This window comes from Chiloscyllium punctatum, chromosome 19 (assembly GCF_047496795.1).
Source record: "Chiloscyllium punctatum isolate Juve2018m chromosome 19, sChiPun1.3, whole genome shotgun sequence".
In the NCBI taxonomy this organism is placed as follows: domain Eukaryota; kingdom Metazoa; phylum Chordata; class Chondrichthyes; order Orectolobiformes; family Hemiscylliidae; genus Chiloscyllium; species Chiloscyllium punctatum.
In genome coordinates, this window is record NC_092757.1 from 88470074 (window position 1) to 88495121 (window position 25048).

At 40.7% G+C, this 25048-nt stretch overlaps 1 protein-coding gene across 1 annotated transcript in view; it reads left to right on the forward strand.

Annotated features, from left to right (window-relative positions):
- Nucleotides 1-25048, forward strand: part of tex14 (testis expressed 14, intercellular bridge forming factor) — a 161038-nt gene that overhangs the window by 51909 nt on the left and 84081 nt on the right. The window contains exons 4-8 of the mRNA XM_072589188.1: nucleotides 3229-3394; nucleotides 6571-6710; nucleotides 15678-15759; nucleotides 16773-16903; nucleotides 24135-24248. Of these exons, the coding sequence (XP_072445289.1) occupies nucleotides 3229-3394; nucleotides 6571-6710; nucleotides 15678-15759; nucleotides 16773-16903; nucleotides 24135-24248 (633 nt within the window). The remainder of the gene's footprint in view (nucleotides 1-3228; nucleotides 3395-6570; nucleotides 6711-15677; nucleotides 15760-16772; nucleotides 16904-24134; nucleotides 24249-25048) is intronic.

Below are 25048 nucleotides of genomic sequence, written 5' to 3' on the forward strand. Positions count from 1 at the left end.
CAAACTGTAATGAAAGCAGGTTTGTATATAAAGCATGGAAAAATATGCAAATGCTTTCAAAAGCAGGACAATGATGTAAAATAAGTGCATGGTACAAGGGAAAGTATACTGAGCAATGATGGGAGACCAGAAGAGATGACTAAGCATGGCCAGAAGGATGAGCATTGAGAAGGGCTTTCAAAAATTGAGAGGAAAAGGATGCTATGGAGGAAATTCTGGAGAGCAGGGCTAAGGCAACTAAAGAGTCAGCTATCAAAGGTCAGGTATGGGGCAAGAGCAATTATAATGCGCTTAGGCAAGAGTTAGGATGCATAGAATGGGGTAGCAAAATGCAAGGGATGCAGACAATGGAAATGTGGAGCTGGTTTAAGGAACAGATATTGCGTGTCCTTGATAGGTATGTCTCTGTCAAGCAGAGAGGAAGTGATAAGGTAAGGGAACTGTGATTTACTACAGAAATTGCATATTTTGTTAAGCAGAAGAAGGGCTTATGTGTTAATGAGGCAAGATGGTTCAGATGAGGCGATGGAGAGTTACAAATCATCTAGAAAGGATTTAAAGAGACAGTTAAGAAGAGAAAAAAGAGGACACAAGCAGTATTTAGCAAATAGAATAAAGGAGAACCCTAAAGCTTTCTATAGATGTATGAGGAATAAAAGGTTGACTAGGGTAGGAATAGGTCCAGTCAAAGACAGAAGTGGGAAGTTGAGTGTGGACCCTGTGGAGATCGGAGAGGTACTAAATGAACATTTCTCATCAGTTTTCACTCAGGAAAAGGAGAATACTGTAGAGGAGAAGAACGAGATACGAGATATTAGACTAGAAAAGATCGATGTTAGTTACGAAGAGGTGTTATCAATTCTAGAAGGACTGAAAGTAGGCAAGGATTTTCTGGGAACTTAGGGAGGAGATAGTGGAGCCTTTGGCTTTGATATTTGAGTCGTCTTTGTCTACAGGTTTAGTACCAGAGGACTGGAGGATTGCAAATGTGCCGTTGTTCAAGAAGGGCAGTAAAGATGACCCAGGTAATTATAGACCAGTGAGCCTTGCTTTGTTGTAGGAAAGGTTTTTGAAAGGATTATAAGAGATAGAATCTATAATCATCTAGCAAGCAACAATTTGATTTCAGAGAGTCAACATGGTTTTGTCAAGGGCAGATCGTGTCTCACAAACCTCATTGAGGTTTTTGAGAAGGTGACCAAGCATGTAGATGAGGGTAGGGCAGTTGACGTGGTGTACGTGGACTTCGGTAAAGCCTTTGATAAGGTTCCACATGGTAGGCTGTTGGAGAAAATGCAGAGGCGTGGGATTGAGTGTGATTTAGCAGTTTGGATTAGAAACTGGCTTTCTGTAAGAAGGCAGCGAGTGGTGTTTGATGGAAAATATTCAGCCTGGAGTCTGGTTACTAGTGGTCTGCCACAAGGATCTGTTTTGGGACCACTGCTGTTTGTCATTTTTATAAATGACTTAGACGCAGACAGAGATGGATGGATTAGTAAATTTGCAGATGACACTAAAATCAGTGGAGTAGTGGACAGTTTGGAAGAATGTTACAGGTTGCAGGAGGACTTGGATAAATTACAGAATTGGGCTGAGAGGTGGCAAATGGAGTTTAATGCAGCTAAATGTGAGGTGATTCACTTTGGGAAGAATAACAGGAAGGCAGAGTACTGAGTTAATGGAAAGATTCTTGGTAGTGTGATGTGCACAGGGACCTTGGAGTCCATGTTCATAGATTCCTGAAAGTTGCCACCCAGGTTGATAGTGCTGTTAAGAAGGCATATGGTGTGTTAGGTTTCGTTGGTAGAGGCCTTGAGCTCCGGAGCCGCAACATCATGCTGCAACTATACAAAACTTACAATATTGTGTACACTTCTGGTCGCAATATTTCAGGAAGGATGTGGAAGCATTGGAAAAGGTGCAGAGGAGATTTAGCAGGACGTTGCCTGGTCTGGAGGGAACCTTTTATGAGGAAAGGCTGAGAGACTTGGGTCTGTTCTCATTGAACAGAAGAAGGCTAGGAGGGGATTTGATAGAGACATTCAAGATGATCAGAGATTAGATAGGGTAGACAGTGAAAGTCTTTTTCCTAGGATGATGACATCAGCTTGTATGAGGGGGCATAACTACAAATTGAGGGGTGATAGATTTAAGACAGATGCCAGAGGCAGGTTCTTTACTCAGGGAGTGGTAAGGGCGTGGAATGCCCCACCTGCCAACGTAGTTAACTCAGCCACATTAGGGAGATTTAAACAATCCTTGGATAAGCACATGGATGATGATGGGATAGTATAGGGGGATGAGCTTAGAATAGTTCACAGGTTGGTGCAACATTGAGGGCCGAAGAGCCTGTTCTGCACTGTATTGTTCTATGTTCTATGGGGAGGTGTGATCGCACATAAAGCTACACTTGGAAGACTGAAGACTGGAATAGGTTGCAGAGAGAAGGTAGGGTGAGAATATGAGAGATTTTGGAAATTAACATAAATATTCCAAATTATGCATGTCATGGGATAGCAAGTGATGAGCAAGTTGGACTTCATGCATCTTGAAATCAGGCACCTTAGTTTTGGATAAAATGAACAATGTGAAATTATGGAAAAAGCTTGGCTAACACAAATCAATTCTTTCCCTTTTCTACAGTATGTCATGATCAAAGATGCCTTGTATGGTTTTGAATCATTTTCATCGACATGGTATTTCAAACTACAATATTTTTATTGGAGAATTGTAGCACATAACTTTTTCAGAGACTGCACAATTGGGCCACGCATGAAGTGTTTTACAAAATGCAGATGGAATTTGTTGCTTAGACTGGACAAAAATGTCCATCCAGATTCAAACCACAAAGATCAACGCATTGTACTGGTGAATGCTTTCCAACAAATGTTATTCATTTCACAGCCAAATATTTAAGCAGCTATTTGAGCAAGTCACTTTCAAAGTTACAGTTCATTTTCAGTTTCAGTTCCAAAGAGTCATTGGAGTTGAAATGTGAACTCTATTTCTTTCTCCACAGATGTTGGCAGAGCTGCTGAGTTTCTCTATCACTGTTTTTATTTCAGATCTCCATAATTGCAGTATTTTGCTTTTATAAGCATTTCAAGTCTGATTAGCATCTTTTTTGCAATATTCAAAATCATAATCAGAATAGTAACCACTTCACATTTTCTTTGCTTGAATAACAGTGGTGGACTGACTTCTTTTTAAACAATTCATTCTATCCAGCCGGTGTGAGGATCGGAGTACTCCAGTACATGCAGCAGCTTTTTCCTGCAATCAGTGGATCCTCAGTAAGTTACTGGATGCTGGAGGTGATCTGCGTCTGAATGATAAAGATGGAAGAATACCCCGTACCTGGGCCAAGTCAGCTGGCAAGGAACGTAGTACTCGGGTATGAAGCATTGGAGTTTTTAAAAATTCACTTTTGGCTTTCCTGGCTGGGCCAGCATTTTTGTCCATCCCTAGATACCCTTGAAGAAGGTGGTGTTTAGCTTCCTTCTTGAACAGCTGCAGTCCATGTGCTGTAGGTAGACTCACAATGCCGTTAAGGAGGGAATTCCAGGAGTTTGGCTCAGTGATAATGAAGAATGGTGATATATATTCAAGTCAGGATGGGGACTAGGTTGGAGGGGTTCTTGCAAGTGGCGGTGTTCCCATGTATCTGCCGCTTTTGTCCTTCTGAGTGGATTTGGTTGTGAGTTTGGAATGTGCTGTCTAAAGATCTTTGGCACATTTCTGCAGTGTATCTTATAGATTGTTCACACTGCTGCTACTGAGTGTTGATGGTGCAGTGACTGAACGGTTATGGATGTGGTGCCAATCAAACGGCTGATTTGTCCTTGACAGTGTCAAGTTTCTTAAGCCTTGTTGGAGCTGTGTTGATCCAACAAGTGGGGAGTGTTCCATCATACTGCTGATTTGTGCTTGTAAATGGTAATCCAGTTTTGGTAAATCAGGAGGTGAGTTACTCACTACTGTATTCCTAGCTCCTGATCTGCTCTTGTAGCCAATGAATTTATATGGTGAGTCCATTTCTGGTTAATGGTAACCCTCAACATATTGATAGTGGGGGATTCAGTTTCTTTAACTGGTTTGATGTATTTAGGTAGAAAGTTCGAAGTCAATTTTACAGCCCATTCCCTACAGTGAGTCTGATTCTTGGGTCAGTTGTTGAAGGTGTAGTGGTATTTTGGCATAGCAGGAGAATACAAAAGTTAAGGAATGACCACCTTTTGTATATCTCCTAAAGCTAATTACATAGGAATGTTAATAGAGGAAAAGTTTTCTACTCCCTGACCAGGAAATTTTAGATTTTATGAAAAAATGGAAGATAAAGGGTGAAAATATATTTTTTAAAAAGAGGATTTATTTTTCTCATTGCAAATTTCTTCTCCTCCTAGGAGTCATGCTGGGATGTCCTCTAGTAATTGGTCATGTGTGAGACGAGACATTCAGAGCATTTTTGCCAGCTTTGGTTCAGTTGTAGCGCTCTTGATTCCTGACTTAGAAAATTTAGGGTTTAACTGCCGCTCAGTAATCATAATCTAAGTTGTCACTTTGATACAATACTAGAAGTTCAAAAGCATTGTCTTTTATCTGAGGTATTAAACTGTGGTTTCCTGTCCTCTTAGGTGGTCTTTAAAGACACCGTCACGTTATTTGAAGAAGAGGATACAGTTCCTGGTGTCATTTATTTCTCAACAATTTTTTAAATCTTTAAAAATATACTTGTTCGTAAAATATTATCTATAAGTGCATACTGAGGGTCTTCACAGCCAATTACATAGTAATGTTAGCAGAGGCATTGTTTCCTACTTTGCTGAGAAAAAACAAACACACTGGAATTTGACATTCTGCAGAGCATCCCTGGAGTTGCAAAATAAAGGCATTTTCTATTCACGAAGGAACGTATTTATGTTCATTTTGAGGCAATGAGGGGTCTGACAGTTGAATGGATCCTCATTATACTTTGACAGAAAAATGTTAGATGATGGTCATTCCCCACTGTGCCTTAGCAACACCTGCCCCAAACTTCAGTGCATCCCTCAGCATGTAGTCCTGAACGTTGACCACATCTCCATCAGGAAGTGGTCAGCACATAGCAACCTTGAGACTCTGTGGGAAAAGGGGAGGGTAGATTCTGTTGGGTGATTCCTTCGGCAGACTGTCCAAGTCATTTGACAGAATGCTTCATCACCAGAACTTTGCAAAATGCATCAAGACATAACTTGCCTCGTAATGAGAAGGGCACTGCCTGTCAGATCTTCATGCATTCCTGGTCTCTGCGCATCACCGAATGTTGCCCTCGAAGCAGCTGAACTGGTGAAGAGACTGTTCTCATCTCCCTCCGGAATGTGTCTTTGCAAAGAAAGTCTGAAAAAAGATGCAGTGGTGTTTGTTGAGATTTGTCTCAAGCAGCTCCGTGACACAGGACTTGGTGCTATGAGCTGTTCTATACTGAGACGAATATCGACTGTGCCTGGAGGACCATCAACTTGGTGAAAGACACTCTTTGGCCTGTCCAAAATCTGTTGCTCTTCCAGTGTAAAGAGTTGACCTTGACTGAGTGTTGCAGGCTGACACATTCCAAAGTCCAGGACTACATGCTGAGGGATGCAACTAAGCTTGTGTCAGCAGCCACACAGGCACAGTGGGGAAAGACCTCTGTCTAGGGTTTTTCTGTCAAAGTATAACAAGGGTTCATTCAGTTATCAGAGCCACTTGGTGCCTCCAAATGAACATAAATAGTTTCTTTCAGAAGTAAAAATGCCTTTGTCTTTTGCAACTGTACAGAAGCTCTGAGAAATGTAAGACATCCTATGTCTTCTTTTTTTTCTCTCAGCAAAAATTGTACAAAACTGATTTAGAATATTTCATATACTTGTAGATGATTTTGTGAATAAAGTATATCTTTGAAACAAAAAATATGTCAGTGTACTGATTCATGAGTTTTGTAAGGCTGAGGCACATCTTTGTCATCTTTTGGTGGAAATTCCCCATAAGGGGAAAGGGTTAGTTGTCAGATGAATCGCTTTCAAGCCACTCCTGGAGCTTGTTAAAGGATGAAATAGTTAGGTGACTATGAACCCATATTAAATCAAGTGGCATGCTTTGATTTTCTTCATTACTGCATTTTAAAATTTAATGAAACAACATTCTAAAATTTGTTTCTATTTGGAGAGCCTGATCATATTTGGAGTTTGCATATGAGAGTAAATTTAATTTAAAGTTGAAAGAGGGGTATAATTAAGAGGGGAGAAACAGAAATAAATCATAACAACATATTTTTAACTTTGAGGGAAATAATATGTTTGTCAGCTTATCTGGGATTGAGGTAGGCACTCAAAAAATTTGGTCCCATCATTTGCCTAAGTGGATTTTTTTTTAGAGCAGTTGAGATAAATTCCTGGGACAAGGCTCCCTGTCTTCAGTGTGAAGGTAGCTGCAGTGATATTGGATATTTGAAGTTACTGGAACCAGTATTATCAGAGAAAATAATGTAATTACACATATTCCATATACTTTCTTGTTTAGCTTGTTACTTTTCCAAATAATTCTGTGTTGCAGATCCTGGAGTTCATGCAGAGATGTGCTTTACACATGCAGGGAATCACACAACAGATTATCTGCAGTAACACACATCGAGTTGGCTGTTCATCACAAGCACTGATACGGAACCCTTCCATACTCAACAAAATCACTTTGGGGTAAGAGTTTTATGGCACTTCTAATTGCAGAATAAAAGCCAAGTTCAGCAGGCAATGAATTACGTTGAGAAGCCTTTGAAATTTGAAGATAGTGAGCTGTTTTCGAACATTCATGATCACTGTCATTTGAACAAAGTCATAGAGTTACACAACGTGGAAACAGTCCAACTTGTTCATGCTGAACAAGTTTCCCAAACTGAACTAGTCTTGCTTACCTGCATTTGGCCCATATTTCCTCTAAAGCTTTCCTATTCATGTGTCCGTCCAAATGTCTTTTAAATGTTGCAGCTGTACCTGCATCTACCATTACCTCATAGAGTCATAGGGATGTACAACATGGAAACAGACCCTTCGGTCCAACTTGTCCATGCCGACCAGATATCCCAAACCAATCTAGTCCCACCTGCCAGCACTCGGCCCATATCCCTCCAAACCCTTCCTATTTATATACTCATCCAAATGCCTTTTAAATGTTGCAATTGTACTAGCTTCCACCACTTCCTCTGGCAGCTCATTCTATACACGTACCACTGTCTGCATGAAAAAGTTGCCCCTTAGGTCTCTTTTATATCTTTCCCCTCTCACCCTAAACCTATGCCCTCTAGTTCTGGACTCCCCCACCCCAACGAAGAGACTTTGTTTATTTACCCTAACCATGACCCTCATAATTTTGTAAATCTTTAAAAGGTCACCCCTCAGCCTCTGACACTCCAGGGAAAACAGCCCCAGCCTGTTCAGCCTCTCCCTATAGCTCAAATCCTCCAACCCTCACAACATCCTTGTAGATGTTTTCTGAACCTTTTCAAGTTTCACATCTTTCTGATAGGAAGGAGACCAGAATTGCACGCCATATTCCAACAGTGAGCTTAACCAATGTCCTGTACAGCTGCAACATGACCTCCCAATTCCTGTACTCAATACTCTGACCAGTAAAGGAGAGCATACCAAACGTCTTCTTCATTATCCTACCTACCTGCGACTCCATATTAAAGGAGCTATGAACCTGCGCTCCAAGGTTTGTTTGCTCAGCAATAATCCCTAGGACCTTACCATTAAGTGTATAAGACCTGCTCGGGTTTGCGTTCCCAAAATGCAGCACCTCGCATTTATCTGAATTAAACTTCATCTGCCACTTCTCAGCCCATTGGCCTATCTGATCAAGATTCCGTTGTAATCTGAGGTAACCTTCTTCGCTGTCCACTACACCTCCAATTTTGGTGTCATCTGCAAGCTTACTAACTACACCTCTTATGCTCACATCCAAATCATTTATGTAAATGATGAAAAGAAATGGACCCAGTACTGATCTTTATGGCACTCCATTGGGCACAAGCCTCCAGTCTGAAAACAACCCTCCACCACCACTCTCTGTCTTCTACCTTTGAGCCAGTTCTGTATCCAAGTGGCTAGTTCTCCCTATATTCCATGAGATCTAATCTTGCTAACCAGTCTCCCATGGAGAACCTTGTTGAATGCCTTACTGAAGTCCATATAGGTCACGTCTACCGCTCTGCCCTCATTAATCCTCTTTGTTACTTCTTCAAAAACCTCAAGTCAAGTTTGTGAGACATGGTTTTCCACGTACAAAGCCATGTTGACCATCCCTAATCAGTCCTTGTCTTTCCAAATACATGTACATCATTTCCCTCAGGATTCCCTCAAACAACTTGTCAACCCCCAACATCAGGGTCACTAGTCTATGGTTCCCTGTCTTGTCCTTAGCATCTTTCTTAAACAGTGGCATCATGTTAGCCAACCTCCAGTCTTCTGGCACGTCACCTGTGACTATCGATGATACAAATATTTCAGTAAGAGGCCCAGCAATCACTTCCCTAGCCTCCCACAGAGTTCTGGGGTACACCTGATCAGGTCCTGAGGAGTTATCTACTTTTATGTGTTTCAAGACATCCAGCACTTCCTCCTCTGTAATATGGAAATTTTGCAAGATGTCACCATCTATTTCCCTACATTCTATATCTTCCATGCCCTTTTCCGCAGTAAATACTGATGCAAAATACTCATTTAGTATCTCTCCCATTTTCTGCGGCTCTACACAAAGGCCGCCTTGCTGATCTTTGAGGGGCCCATTCTCTCCCTAGTTACCTTTTTGTCCTTAATGTATTTGTAAAAACTATTTGGATTCACCTTAACCCTATTTGCCAAAGCTTTCTCATGTCCCCTCTGGCAGTTCATTCCAACTACCTTCTGTGAGAAAAAGTTGACCTTCAGATTTCTTTCAAATCTTCCTCCTCTCACCTTAAAAATATGTCACCTAGTTTTGAACTCTGCTACCCTAGGGAAAAGATCTTTGTTATTCACCTTATCTATGCTCCTCCTTATAACTCAAACCCTCTAGTCCTGACAACATCAATTTTCTGAAGTCTCTCCAATTTAATAATATCCTTCTAATAACAGGGCAAATAGAACTGTACGCAATGCTTCAAAAGTGGCCTCACCAACATTCTGTACACGATGTCCCAACTCCTGTACTCAATGGTCTGAGCAATGAGGGTAAGCATGCTGAATGTCTGTGTACCTGTGACTTTACTTTCAAAGAACTGTATACCTCAAACATTAGCTTTCTCTGTTCGACAACCCTACCCAGGGTCCTATCATTAACTGAATAAGTTCTACCCTTGTTCGTTTTACCAAAATCATTTATCCAAATTAAACTCTGTCTGCCACTCCTTAGCCCATTGGTCCAATCGTCAGTGTGATCAGACAAACACCATAATGGATCATGCAGCTCAATAGATGGTGCTCAAAAAACATAGTGCAATGCTTGTTTCACTATCTCCCCTTGTAAAGTGATAATCTGTCAAATGTCTCATTCCTCTTATGAAATGAAACCTAATTTTCATTTGATTGAAATGATTGTTGAGGGAAGGGTAAAAGAGCATATTAGGAGAAAGTGAGGACTGCAGATGCTGGAGGTCAGAGTCGAGAGTGTGGTGCTAGAAAAGCACAGCAGGTCAGGCAGCATCTGAAGAGCAGGAGAATTGACGTTTCGGGCATAATTGCTGATGAAGGGCTTATGCCCAAAAAGTCGATTCTCCTGCTCCTCAGATACTGCCTGACCTGCTATGCTTTGCCAGCACCACACTCGACTGTAAGAAGCATGTCAGATCAGCCCAGTCCAGTCAGATTACGGCCCAGGAGGTGAAAACAGAAATCTAATCAATCAGGTCAGTTAATATGGTTTTAAAAAAAAATTTTCAATTATGTGGTGCCTTATCACATATCCTCATAACATCCCAAAATACTTTATAGGCAGACATTTTGAAGTACTGTAATGCAAGTAAATGCAACTGATGATGTGCTAACAGCAAGATCCAACAAACATCATGGATAATAATGGGAATGTAATCTACTTTGGGAGAGATTTTATTGAGAGATAAATATTAGGTAGGCACCAGGAGAACTTACCTACTCTTCTTGAATTCATGCGTTGGAATATTTTTTGTCCACATATAGGGTAAGCTTTGTTCAATGTCTTATCGAAAGGACGTCGCCTTTGAGGAAATTACTTCACTTGGAGGGTGGTGAGCCTGTGGAAGTCTCTGCTACAGAAAGTGGTTGAAGCCAAAACTTTGAATGTTTTCAAGAAGGAAATAGATATAGTTCTTAGGGCTAAAGGGATCAAAGAATATGGGAGTGAAAGTAGGCACAAGATACTGAATTGGATGATCAACCGTAATCATCTTGAACAGCGGTTCAGGTTCAAAGGGCTGAGTGGCCTATGCCTGCTTTATTTTCTGTGTTTCAATGAAAACACAATATTCCTTCATTGCGTTTCACCCAGTTGTATATACTGAAGTCCTGGAATGTGACTTCACTGACATAAATAAAGTTCTGGTTATATTCTGAATATTTACATATATTAAAGTATTCATAAAAATTGCTGTTAATGGGAAACATTCCTCAGTTCATTGAATGTTAATTTGCAGAAGTCTGGAGACTGAGGGTTTTTTCAGTAATGTACATTCCCAGTGGCACCACCATACATGAGTGTGTGTTGTGTGCTCCGATTGCTCACATGGATGTGAATTGATTGTTGATAATAAAGGATCATGATGATGACAGAGGCATTTTCATCAATCTGCTGGTTTCCAGTCAAGCAAGCAGGAAGGTCACGTAACAGAGGACAGATAGCTTACGATATGTTGCAATATTTTTGTGGGGATGTGAACAAGATACAGAGAAAATATCAAATCTCCGCCAACTGAAAAGTTCCATCTGCCCTCTGGAGTAAAAAACACTTTGTTCCAGAAGAAAACGTGTTTATCTTTCCTTCAGTAGTTGCTGTAAGCTATGGCTTGTAATTAATAAATCAGAGACCTTTCGTAAGTGAACTTAGCTATCCTGTGCCTTTTGCAAACCAGTGGAAGTATCCAGAGAAGGACGACCAATAGGCAGCATTCCCATCAGCATAAGAATCACAAGAATCATCTCAGCTTCCCGTGTAAACAAGAACCACTGAACTGCCTTACCAGTCTTTTCTATCTGCATAACATCCATGTTTTCTTCCCTATCTGTGTGTGCAATGGGGAGCTTATAAAAGGATTAGAATTGTAATTAGTGGAGTTATATGTCAACAGTCCATGATTGTTGATGTGTAGCTAGTGTCTAATTATTTATAATAAGAAGCAATTTTTCTTAAGTACAGAAACTTGCTCCTTCAACCTTGGTCTAAAAGGTGAATAAAAAATTAGGTGTTAAAAAAAAATCTAATTTTTGTGGTGACTTCAGAAATACTGGAGCTTTATTTCCAGCTTGTCACCCAGTGAGGCATGACATCATTTCTACAAGACTTTCCTAAAACATAACCTCAGTTAAAAATATATGAATGTGCAAGTTGGAGCAAAGCTCGGCCCCTTGGCATCTTGAATCTACTCTGGTGTTTGAGAGGATAAAGACTGATAAATTGTAACCCTAACTCCACATTCCTGCATACTACTGATTAATATTTCACCCCTTTGCTTACCAAGAATCTGTTGACCTCTACCTTAAAAATATTCAAAAACTCTGCTTCTACCATCTCTCTGTACCTGTGCATTCAGTCACATCCATCAACATTAAGCTGGTTTATTCTCCGACTGCCATCTCCTATTGGCAGAAAGACATTTAAAGGAAGACTGGTGAGTTGGCAGAGTTAGACATGGAAGCTGAACATGTCTTTGCTGACCCCAGAAAACATCAAGAAACCCAAAAGGAATTACAGAAATTAGAGAACCGTGAAACCTTTCTTTGAGTCTCAAGGACTTTACTGGGAAGTGATCAAGTCAACATCAAGAAGTTTTTCATAATCAAAGATGTTCAGAAGACCAGAGAGGAGTCCAGAAAGCATACAAAATCTATTGTATTTGTCATCGATGAGGGACAGTGTGGAGGAGGATCTCCAAGAGGATGAAAGTTAAAGTTGCCATAGTCTTACCAGACCATAGGGCTCCTCTGTCATTAGAAAGAGATGACTGGTTGTGGTTTAACCTGAGAGTCAAGAACAAGAGTAACCTTATGCATTGTGAAAATTCAATGTGCGCTGTTGGCATCACTTTTCAATACAAAACCAGCCAGCCAGCCAACTCAACTAACCAACCCCCAAGAGATAAGGAGCCACAAACCCTATGAAACCTCCAATATAATCTTCCAGTCCAGAATTTGCTCTGTGGGGCAAGATGAGGATGAGACACAGAGAGGGAGCTCCGTGTTTAGTTGCCTGAATTTAGAAGACAGCTCAGTTAATTCATTACAAAATTAGCTCAGTTAAGTAATTGCAGCCTTTAGAATCAGCCTGTCTGTATGAAATGAAGGCCCCTCGACAATAATTTGCAGTTATTCCTGTTTTCTATCATAGAGATCTTAGACAACAGTATGTGGGAGAGTCTAGACAAGTCAGTAATTCTGGATGAGCGAACTAGACTTCTAGTCCTTCAACTACAGGCATACTCCTGAAAGTAACTGCTGATAGATGGTACTCAATTCTGGGGGACTAGATCAACTCAGGCCTGCTATATGGCTGTTCTTCTAACTGGCAGAATGTTAGAGTCCATAATGAAAGGCATTAACACTCTCATCCACAAGCAGAAAGAAGTAAGGGACAAAAATGGAAATTAGTCTTCCATCTCACTGCTGAATATGGACTACAAATTCCATCCAGGACCATTGGCATTTGGGTCAAGATTGCTCCAGATTTGGTGATCCACTTTTACAAAACCTATACTATATTGGGGATAATGTTCAATGGTACGATTACCTGAATGCGGAACAGTAGGAAGGACACACATTTTCCATCAGTGTAAATCAGGAAATGGCCTGTGACTGAATATTGCACACCTGTGTGATGGGTGGGCTTTCAAAAACAGGGTTTGTGGAGAGAATCCATATTGAATCCACTTCCTTTATATAAGCATTGGTAGTCCAGTTTCAATCACTGGGTGGGAATTGGAAACAATTCGATCAAATCTGAACTCACCAGGACTGTCCTGTCTGCAATGTCCATTTACATGTTGTATGTAACTTCTTTTGTCAATACTGATATGCAGGATGTGGACAATCCCATGCAGGTTAAAGCCTCCTTGTACATGGAAGTTTTTTTTATTCAAAAAATATAATATATTCATAAAAATGTGTGTTTATGCATACTCACAAACACAGTTTGTTCCTGTACAGTTGCATATCAAGGAAACAAACAAATATCTATCCAACAAACAAACCAAAGGCATCTCTTATTTGTGCAAGATTATGTAATTGAGATACTGAGAGGGTCTGGTAACTGAACAGACCCCCATTTGACTTTGGCAGAAAGACCTCAGCCAGCCTTGTCCCACTGTGCTTCGCTGGCAGCTGCACCAAGCTTTAGTGAGTCCCTCAGCACGTACTCCTCGACCTTGAACTGTGCTAATCTACAACATTTGGTCAGGATCAACTCCTTGTTCTGGAAAACCAACAAATTACGGGCAGACCAAAGAGCATCTTTCACTGAGTTGATGGTCCCAGGGAACAGACTGTACAGCAAGGAGTCGTGCATTACAAAGCTGCTCAGGACGAACCTCAACAAAAATCTGCATCTTTCTCCAGACCTCTACTTAGGAAAAGGAGATAGTAGATTCTGTCAGTTGGTTCCATGAGTAGACTTTTGGCAGAATTCTTTATTGCCGGAACTTTCAAACAAAATCTCAAGCTGATATTAAGAAAGTCTGTCTCCATCAGCTCCTTCATACACTCCTTGAGGCTTGCCTCCTTATTGTCCTCAAAGTCGCAATGCTGGCAAGAGATTATTGTCCACCTCCTTGTGGAATGTGCCTTTGTAAAAGAAAGCGTGGAGAGTGATGTAATTGGTATTGTTGAGATTCATTCCCAGCTGCTCCATGATGCAGGACACTAGATGCACCAAGATGACCAACAACAGCTGGAGAACCATCAACTTTATGAAAGATGTTCCTTGATCTAAATTCTGCTGGTCTGCCAGTACAAAGACTTGTCCTTGATCAAGTGTGGCAGATTATCACATTATATGTTCTAGAACTATCTACCAAGGGATATGCCAATGTTTGGAACAACTGCTGAAGAGGAACATTGGGAAAAAGTAGCTAATGCCTTTCAGCCATCATACACAGAGGGACTGGAAACTGTTGAACCCCTTGGGCTGTGTTTCTTACAAGAAGTGTATGTGTGAAGTATTGAAATTCTATTGAGGCACCTCAAAATGGAGTGTAGTATATAGAGACAAGTTGCAATCTGTTGTACTTTCTGAAATTTTCAGTTTGAAATGTTTTGCTTTTAGGCTGCATTCCTCGCTTACATGTATATTCTAATTATTAAGAATATTACAATTGTATTGAGGCACCTAAGAGTGAAAGATGAGCCATGGAGATGAGTTAAGTTTTATTTGACTTCCCACAATTTACAGGTTGAAATGTTTTGCAGTGTACTTCTACAAAATTTCTAAATAAAGTGTACATTTTGAAAAAAAAACTGAAGTAAATTTTTTGGCAATGTTGTCCATCTTTTTGACTTTTGTTGCAGACTGTGAATTGGTAATGAAAACTGATAACACTGCAGCAAAACTGAATGTGAGAGTTAATGGTTTTTTTTCCTAGAATGGGCGATTTCCAGACTAGGGGGCACATTTTTAATGTGTGAGGAGAGAGATTTTAAAAAAAGAGTTAAATGTTTTACACAGAGGGTAGGTCGCATGTAGAATGAACTTCCTGAGAAAGTGGTGGACGTGGGTACAATTACAACATTTAAAAGATATCTATGTGAATGGGAAAGGTTTGGAGGGATATGGGCCAGGAGCAGGCAGGTTTAGTTTGTTTTGGGATTATGTTTGGTGTTGACTGGTTTGACCGAAGGTAAAAACAATGACTGCAGATGCTGGAAACCAGATTCTGGATTAGTGGTGCTGGAAGAGCACAGCAGTTCAGGCAGCATTTCGAAGCTACTTGGATGCTGCCTGAACTGCTGGTTTGACCGAAGGGTCTATTTTCGTGCTGTATGAGTTGCTATGACTATGAGTTGCTTTAGTCAGGCAATATGTGCATAATATGTTTTAATTATCGCCTTTGGTGTTGAATAATGGTTTGCACCATTTGCCTCATATGGCTTGTTGCCTGGGATAAGAGCAGACAAAGTAAGTGTCAGGGATTGAATGTTACGTTACTGACCAGTCCATCCCAGCTTCAATTCCTTTCCTCTGTGGGATGAATTGACTCTTTGCTGTGGTAAAATGCCTTTGCCATTGAACTATAGAAAACCATATGTCTGTGGAAACTTCACAATTAATCCTAATCCTTACATCAATATATGCAGTAACTGTATTTTGCTGCATTGTCTGTTCACATGCGGCCTGCTTAAAATGCTCTTAAGAATAAAACATTAATTCTTACCAAAAAATTATGGGGCACCTAACAATGTATGATATGATATTAATTGTATCTTTGTCAACTATTATCTTGTGTTTTTAAGGAACAAAGACATGGAGTTTCTCAACATCCCTAAAGATAAAAGTATTTCATCACAGAGAGTTCAGTGCTTTGGATTTGGGAAGGTAATCTGGATACGTGTTTAAAACTGAACATATAAACATTCATAGCTTTCATCATGAGTTTTGCTTTTTGAAACTGACTTTTTTTTTGCTGCCTCCTTAATTTTTTTCAGTAGCAAACTTGTAATAAACCAGTATAAAATCAGAATACTGCAGATGCTGGTAATCTGAAATAAAAAGAAAAAGCTAAAAATATGCCTTTTCTGCTTTGATTATTCCATTTTGAAACTGAATAACTGATGAAGCGCAGAGTGAAACCTACTCAGTATCTTTTTCTGGAAACTTTCTGACATCAGAATCTCACAAATAACTTCCAGTTAAAACTAGGGTTCAGTCATAGTCACCACTTGTATAAACTGATTAAGCATGAAGATTTGCTCATCCATAATAATCCAGTAGCTGTATTTATAGGGAGATGTATTCTGGCGTTTTGGAACATATCTGCAAAACCCCAGTTAAAGATTTGTATAATTGTAGTAAAAGTAAATTTGGTTCATTCTATTTGTATATAACTTTGGTAAAAATGAGCAGTATTAATAAGTGCTTCAAGATCTGGAAAGTTTTCTCTGATTACTGGGTTAATAAGATTGGAAACTAAAAGGAATGTTTCTCCTGGTTAGCATGGTAATAGACATCATAACCGTATGGGAGGTTTTCCTCTATTCTTGTGAAATCCTGAACATGTTTGAGAACATCTGACATAGGATCTAATGTTTCAGTGCATAACATTTCCCTGTTTTTACAGTGTTTGCTATCTTTTTATTTATAAAAAGCTGCCTGTGTATAGTATTAATGTCAAGGATTGGAATACTCAGTTATTGCCATTACCCTTTTACCAGCCATTTGAGATGAAACGTGTAAACAGATAAATTACATATTAAAAATTAGAAAATGAAATCCAATATATTTCTAGGTTTTGAATGAGAGAGCCATTTTCCTGAAGCTTTTGAAAAAACTTTTTCTCTCCTTGGGAGAGCTGCACACTACTTTCTTATTTTATATCTTTGCATTTGCAGTTCTGTCTACATGGACCAGCACAGTTAGCTTACCTTGCTTCCATCCCAATTGTTAATGAAAAGGAATTGGTGCAGGCAGATGATGAACCAACCTTTTCGTATACAAATGGACCTTACACAACAATGACCAAGTAAGCTTTTAGAGTATATTATATTGCTATATTTTTACGACATGGGTTGAACCCTCCCTGCTTAATTTAACCCAGCAACACAGAAAAGATTTATCCTGTGCAGTAATCTGTGAAAATTTGATAGGCCAAGAACTAGTTAAAGTAAAAATAACAACTTTATTTCTTAAAATTTAACAGAGAATAATTAACTGACAACTGTTTACAACTCCTTTCTCTCACTTATCTTTTACTTTCCCTTCCATAATATTAGTCTGATAAACACCCCCCCTCAATTAAGATTTACCAAAATTCAACTTTTCAAAAACCAGCTTGATGTAAAATCTTCTTTTCTTCTTCTTGGGGATTCTGCTTCACAGGTTATTGATTGATAAAAGTACCTTTTAAGAGAGCTAGTTTTCAGAGCATCTTTACATGCTGGTAGCTTGGCAGTTCTCTTCTCAACTAGTCAATTTTCTCTAGTCTTATACCCCCAAAGTTTCGAATTGTGTCATTGGCTTTCAAGATTGTCAATATACTAAATTCAAACTGAAATGGAGTTTGGTATTTTTCGCGGTATAATTTAAAGTGATTGGCCTAACTCAAATCTGCTTTGTTGTTTCCAGGCAACCAGCTACCCTAGCTACTCCAGTAGCTGGATCACATGTTACCTTGTATCTTTTCTCAGATAGTACTGTCAGGTAGTTTTTGCTAGCTTTTAACTCTCTTAATGGTACAGTACACCCATATCTTCATGACAATGTCAAATGCATTTCACAGTTGTAATGATCTAGGAATAATATATATTATTCTGAGTACTATGTCAGAAGGACAAATGTATATTGTGGATTGTGAATATCTTTTTGCATATGGAGAGCTGTGTTCAGAAAAATATTTACTTTTCTGATGATATGTGAATCTACATCTACTCAAAACACGATTGAAATATTGAGTTTCTTACTAACTTTCTGCCTTTACTCTCCCTCACCCTTTGAGCTATTTGAAGACGTTGACTCTTTGCTGCAAAATTGTTTCATTTCAATAGTAGCCCATTGGTACCTTGCCCGGTGGCTGTTCTTCATTTTTTTTGTAAATATACTTATTAGCAATTTTTAAAAACTTTACAAACATATAAAATTATTGACAAATACAATCAATAACAAATATCAGTATAATAAAAAGAAAAAAACCACAAATTACGATACAACAATTGTCTACTAACTACTATAATACAAAACAAACCCTTACACTGTGCAAAGTAACACGACAAAAAAGAAAAGCAAAATAAACAAAAAAAATCCACAAAATACAGAACAGCTGTGCTCGGCGCAAAGCTCCCAAACAAAGGAACGGGAACATTGTACATACACCCGTATTAACTCAGGAGACCCCCTCCAGGGCCCAGGGCTTGACAAATCTAACCATCCTGGTTAAACAAACGCCCTTGTTAAGATAGCTGACAAATCTATATCCAAATAACTCAAGTAACACTGTCATGTCTTAAAAAATGGTCTGTTGTGTGGTGCACCATGTTTGTAAAAAACGGTCCAAGGGAATGTGCTCCATAATTAATTTCTGCCATCCTAGCAAGCCCGGTGGGTTCTCAGACACCCAGTTCATCAGAATATTCTTCCATGCACAATGTGCAAGAATATTAAATCGTTTCTTCCCATGCCCATCTAAAGATGGTAAATTTGGTAGACCTAAGAGGAGAGATATCGGGTCGACTTTGACTTCAGTCCTCAATACCCTCCCTATCTCTCCCGCCACAGCGCTGCAATAAACACAGAGTGTGTGACATGTCCAGAAGCAATGGGTAAGAGTACCTACACTTACTTTACATTTGGGGCGCACTGAAGATGCCCTTTTTTAAACTTCGCCACATGGTCTCGTGCCAGATGAGCCCTGTGCAAAACTTTTAACTGCATAGCACATGTTCTATTACAGAATGAGATCTTTCACGTATTATCCCATATGTTCTCCCATGTTTCAGAAGAGATCTCCACTCCCAGCTCTTGCTCCTAGATCTCACATAACCGGTTAATATCCTGCCAGGCCCTGCCACCCAGCAGGCGATAGAGAGGCACTAGCCGAAAGGGTGCTTGTGGAACGTAGCAGCAACCTCTCCGTATCAGGCTTATAAGGCTTAGTGAGAAGCGTAGTCTTCTTCTGGATGAAATCCCTAACCTATGAAAATAGAAAAGGACTCTTATAGGCAACCCGTCTTTGTGGCTCAGTTGCTCAAAAGACATCATAACCTCCTCCTCAAATAAGTCTCCCAAACTAGAAACTCCTCTCGCTGCCCATATTTTGAACCCTGAGTCCATCATCCTTCGTCGGAACCTTGGCATGCCAACTATAGGTGTAAGTGGCGAAGTCTTGGATAAACAACTCTTACTCTGACGCATCGCCCTCCATGCCTTGACTGTACTAATGACAATGGGGTTCCGGCAGTGGTCCATAACTGTCCTCATCTCTTATCCATGAACAACAGGTTAATAAGAGGTCACTTTGCCTGGGACGCCTCAATATCCAGCCATATTGAGTTTGGATCATTACCTACTGAACCACAGACAAAGGACAGCAGGGAACTCAATTGATACGTCCTGATGTCTGGGAAATCAACTCCTCCCCCTCCTTGAGGCAACTGCAATTTAGTAAGTTTGATGAGGGGCCACCCACGATGCCAGATAAAGGAACCAACCACCCCATAAGCTTCCACAGCGTTGACCTGGGAAACATTATAGGGAGCATACGCGTGGGATAAAGCAAACGAGGAAGAACATTCATCTTAATGAGAGATATTTGACCCAGCCATGAAATTGGAAAAGCCTCCCATTTCTGGAGATCTCGCCTAATATGGTCGAGCAAGTGAGCAAAGTTAGCCCTAAATAACAGATCAAACTTGGGGGTAATAAAAATACCTAGGTATTGGAACCCTGCCCGTGACCACTTAAAAGGGAACTTAGGGCCACCTTCAACTTCTGGCACATCCTTAAGGTTCTCCAAAGGCATAGCCTCCGATTTTGTAAAGTTAATCTTATATCCTGAAATAGCCTCAAATGAATTGATACGTTGTATCAAATGGGGTACGGAGGTGATTGGGTTCGATAAAAACAGAAGGACATCATCCGCATACAGTGTTAATCTCATGTGCCCTTGATCCCACCTCTGGAGCGGTTATGTGGACATTCTGATTAATGGCCTCTGCCAGCAGCTCATATCACCAAAATAAACAACAATGGTGAGGGGGGCAGCCTTGCTGACTACCTCTGCCAATCCTAAAATTCCCAGACTTCATCCCATTGGTGATGACTGTGACCAGAAGGTGGCGATATAAAACCTCCACCCAACCCAAACTGTTCTAAGACATAAAAAAGATACGCCATTCCAACCGGTCAAATGCTTTCTCTGCATCTAAGGAAATCGCCAACCCCTGAATCGATCATTGCTGACAAACTCGGACCATATTCAGCAATCTTCTAATATTATTTGAGGACTTACGGCCCCTTATAAATCCTGTCTGGTCCTCTTTAATAATATTGGGCAACGCCCTTTCCAATCTCAGCACCAGGATCTTGGATGGAACCTTGAAATCTGAATTTATTAGAGAGATGCGCCTGTATGAGGCACAATCCTCAGGAATTTTCCCCTTCTTAAGAATTAAGGAAATATTAGCTTCTCTCAAAGATGGTGATAGGCATTCATGCAAAGAGGAGTGATTGTACATCTCCAACATCGGCCCTGACGGAATCCCTATAAACTCCTTATAAAACTTACCCGGGAGACCATCAGGGCCAGGTGCTTTCTCACTCTGAAGTTGCCTAGTTTCCTCCTGTATTTTCTGAACTGTCAAGGGGGCATTAAGGAGAGAGGCCTGTTCCAAGGTTACCCCGGGAGGTCCAGGTTCTTAAAAAAGGTCTCCATTTTAGCCCTCCTGTCCTCGCAACCTTCAGACCAATACAATTCAGAGTAAAAGCTCCAAAAAGCCTCATTAATCTTTTTAGCATCATTTGTAAGGACCCTAGCGCTGTCTCTGATTGCATAATCAGGATTGGGGAGCACACTTTTTCCTAGTCAGGTACACTAACTACTTCCCTGACCTATCCCCATATTTGAACAGCCTTTGTCTAGCAAAAGCAAGTTCTTTCTTTGCGTTTTGTGTCAGTATTGAATTCAAGGCAGCCCGGAGGGCCATGATCCGCTGTAGTTTAGTCACCGAAGGCCGCGCATAATGTGCCGCCTCAGCGGCTTTCAACCGTGTCTCAAGTAGACGCTGCTGTTCCTCCTTCTGTCGTTTCCAGCTAGCCCGAATAGGAAATAGCTAATCCCCTGGCAAAGGCCTTAGCAGTTTCCCATAGCGTAGACGGACTACTAGCGGTGCCTGAGTTGATAGTCAAGAATTCCTGAAACTCCTTCAAAACGTTTTCCACAAATTTGGAATCGTTAAAGAGAAAAGGGTCCAAATGCCAGTGCTGCAAACCTAGCCCTTCACTCTTGGCCTTAACCTCCAAATATACTACTGCGTGATCAGAGATAGCTATATTACTAATATTACAACTGATAATCGAATCCAGAAGGGCTGAGGGAGCCAGAAAGAGGTCAATCCTCGTGTGACATTTATGTGGGTTTGAAAAAAAAGTGAAGTCCCTGCCTGTAGGGTGAAGACATCTCCAAATATCCACCAGCCCCAACTCCTCGTATAAGTCAACCACCTGCTTGGCCTGCGAAGAAATAGTTGGGGGCCTACAAGGCATCCTGTCCACTGTCGGGTCCAAAAGACAATTAAAATCCCCCCTTATAATAATGTGCCGTGTTCCAAAAGCACTCAACTTAGAGAAAGCATTAATCAAAAATTTGAGGGGATGTGCCGGAGGACAGAAGACATTTAAAATGTCATATTCCTCCACATGTATCAGGGCTTTAAGTATCACAAACCGTCCCTGCTCATATTTCACCTGCTCTAATAATGTGAACGGAAGATTTTTCTGGATAAGAACCGCCACTCCCATATATTTAGTAGTAAAGGATGAAAATAATACCCGGTCAACCCCCCCCCCGTTGTAATTTCAGGTGTTCCCCATCATCAAGATGGGTTTCCAGCACAAAGCGATATCAACCCTTTCCCTCTGAAGGCTAGAAAGCACTTTTTTCCTTTTAACAGGCAAATGACTTCCCTTAATATTCCAGGTGCACCATTTAATAAGACGCTTAGCCATATCCCCTTTCAGACACCCTTGAACCCCTTGGAGGGAGAACCCTGTTTACAAAGCACCGAGCATAAGTAAATAAAGACTCATAGTGTCGAAGAACTATATATACAAAACCTATTCTATCATAACTATAAACAACTATTACTACCAAAAAACTACAAGAAAACCAACTATAAAACCTTGAATGGAAGACTCTTCCCCCTGCCCATAGGGGGCACTCACCCTACCATCCCCTCCTTCACAGCTCCTTCAAACCCAGACTGTGCCCCAGCCTTAGGCCAGAAAAAAAACAAGGAGATGATCCTTAAGCCAACAGAAAAAAAGACCAAGTCAGGATGAGCACTCCACCCATTCCTGGCTTCATGTCACCCCTATTTGTGACTAAAAGAGAAACAGAACAGACAAAAAAAGGGGAGAGACAACAAAGAGCATTCACAAAATTTCCCATCAGAAAATCCAGTTATTAAAAAAAAGGAACAACTTATTCCAAGGTCTTGTCCCCCCTTTCCAAAAAGGAAATTATTAGGGAGAAAGAAAGAAATTTTAAAAAAGGAAGGGAAAACATGGGGAAAGATAGAAAAAGAAATAAACACTAACCGTATTCTTCAGGCCAATCCGTCTATTTTTAAAGTGTCTACAAAGTTTTTAACTTTATCCGCCGAGTCAAATGTATAAACTCAGTCCTCGTGACTGAAACGAAGTACTGTGGGGTGTGTCATGGAGTACTGGATGCCGAGGTTCCTCAGCCTCTTAATCGAAGGACTTCCTCTTTCAAATTACAGCTGCAGAGAAATCCTGGAAAAACATAATTTTTGACCCCTTGTACAGCAGTGCCTCCGGGTCTTTTCCCAGGGATCTGGAAGCTTCTATGACTTTTTGCTTGTCCTTATATGAGTGGAAGTGCACTAGGACCGAGCAGGGGCATTGCACCGACCCTGACCTATGCACTGTAACCCGATACGCCCTTTCAATCTGTAACCTGCTGGACTCCATGTGAAGGCCCAAAAACGTCGGCAGCCAGCTTTTAAAGAAGCTGACTGGCTGCTCACCTTCAGGGAGCCCGACAATTCGGAGATTTATCCTCTGATCTCGATTTTCAAGGTTGTCTATATGGTCGTGCAAGGCCCGCATCTCTTGCTCCAGCACCTGGATCCGACTGGATGAGGACTCCATCACAGCTTCCAAGGCCTTAGTTCGACCTTCCACTTCCTCCATCCTCTCCCCGAGGCCCTGGATCTCCTGCTCATGCTTCTGAATCATGGAAGCAATAGGTTGGACCTAGGCACGAACCTCCCCACGGATCTCCTCAATCGCAGCCCCAACTTTCAAGGTAAGTCTCTCCATCGCCACAGCCAATTCCTGTGAGTCTGTCAGGTCCCCGGGGGGTTCAGGAGAGGCTGCTGCTGCTGCAGCCTCTGGTGTTGTAAGTGCTTCAGGGGAGTGTCTTCTCTGCTGCTGTTTGCTTGCTCCTTTTCTCTTTGGCATCCTTCCCACTCCCAAATATTAACAAATATGTGTTCTGTAAAGTTTTAAACTAATAATTCCACCACATAAGTTGGCCAGGGATGGCAAAACACACCAGTATGCCTTAGCTGTTAGGCAGAGCTGTCCATAGGAGTTCTACAGAATCGCTGCCATCTTGCCGAGTCGTTCTTCATGTTTGAGTCTGTATTGGGTGATTGCATGGATGTAAGATCTGAGCTTAATATTGTTCTGACCTGAGACAACCAAAATGAGCTTCCACCAGAGCTCCCTGAATAGTAAACCTGAGCAGGAATCCTGACTAGTTCATACCTTCATCATGCTGAGGCCAGTTACAATCCTTTACCCATGTCCTGATTCGGATCAGTCAACTCACACTTCTTGGACACCCAATCAGAGACTGTCTTGTTTTGTGTGTTTCATTGAATGAATTTATTGATTGGCCGGGGAGATCTGAGGACATAAACTTCAGATGTGAAAGGTAAAGAAGCCAAAATCTTTGTGGCAATTTGCTTTACATTGGCTTAGTTGTCAGACATTTAATATTATTTCTGATTCAGTTTAACATGGAATGGAATTCGGGTCACTGTGAAACACATGAATCTTCCCACCCATCAAAACTGCAGCAAACGATTGTCGGCTGATTTACTGATTGCAGAGCAAGAGTACTGCAGGTAAACAAATAAAGACAACTTTATCCGTATTAGAGATTTATTTGATATTGGGGAGAGCGGGACTACTAATCTGGTGGAATTTAAATTCAATTAATAAGGAAACTCCGCAATTGAAAGTTAGTTATCAAAATAAAACCCTTTTGGGTCACTAATGTCCTGTAGAATAGGAAATCTGCCATCCTTACCTGGTCTGGCCTACAATCCTAAACACATATCCATATGATTCAGTCTTAACTGTTCTCAGAGAGCAGTTAGAAATGGACATTAATACCCAAATCTCATGAAAAAAAAATGCTGTTATGGTATATAACTACTCCAGTTGAATTAGAGTGTCGATATTGTTTCAGGCCTCCTGTGTCGTGCACCATTCTTGACTAAATATGTGCTCCAGCCACAGAATGGAGAGGGATACAGGGCAGATCATCGAATGTGAGGCATCCATACATTAGTCAGGGGTTCTCATACAGAAAATTACCCATGTTCCTGAATACATAGCTCACAATAAAATACTACCTGGAGCATGTTTTGAGTTTCTGGTTTTTAATTTGGTTTTGCTAATTCCAATTGAAGTGTCTTATATGTGCTTTCTATGAAAATGAGTAAAAGTACTATTTCTAAAGGTTCATCTAAACGCATCTCTAATTTAAATAGTTTGAGTCTGCACTGAGCGAAGAGGTTTGTGTCAGTTTAAACGTGTTAGCTGTGCCATATATCAGGAGAACCAGGAACGGAGAGCAAGATTCAAACTATTTTCCAGTGAGAGCATTGCTTCTCATATCAAGAATGGTTCAAATCTTAAG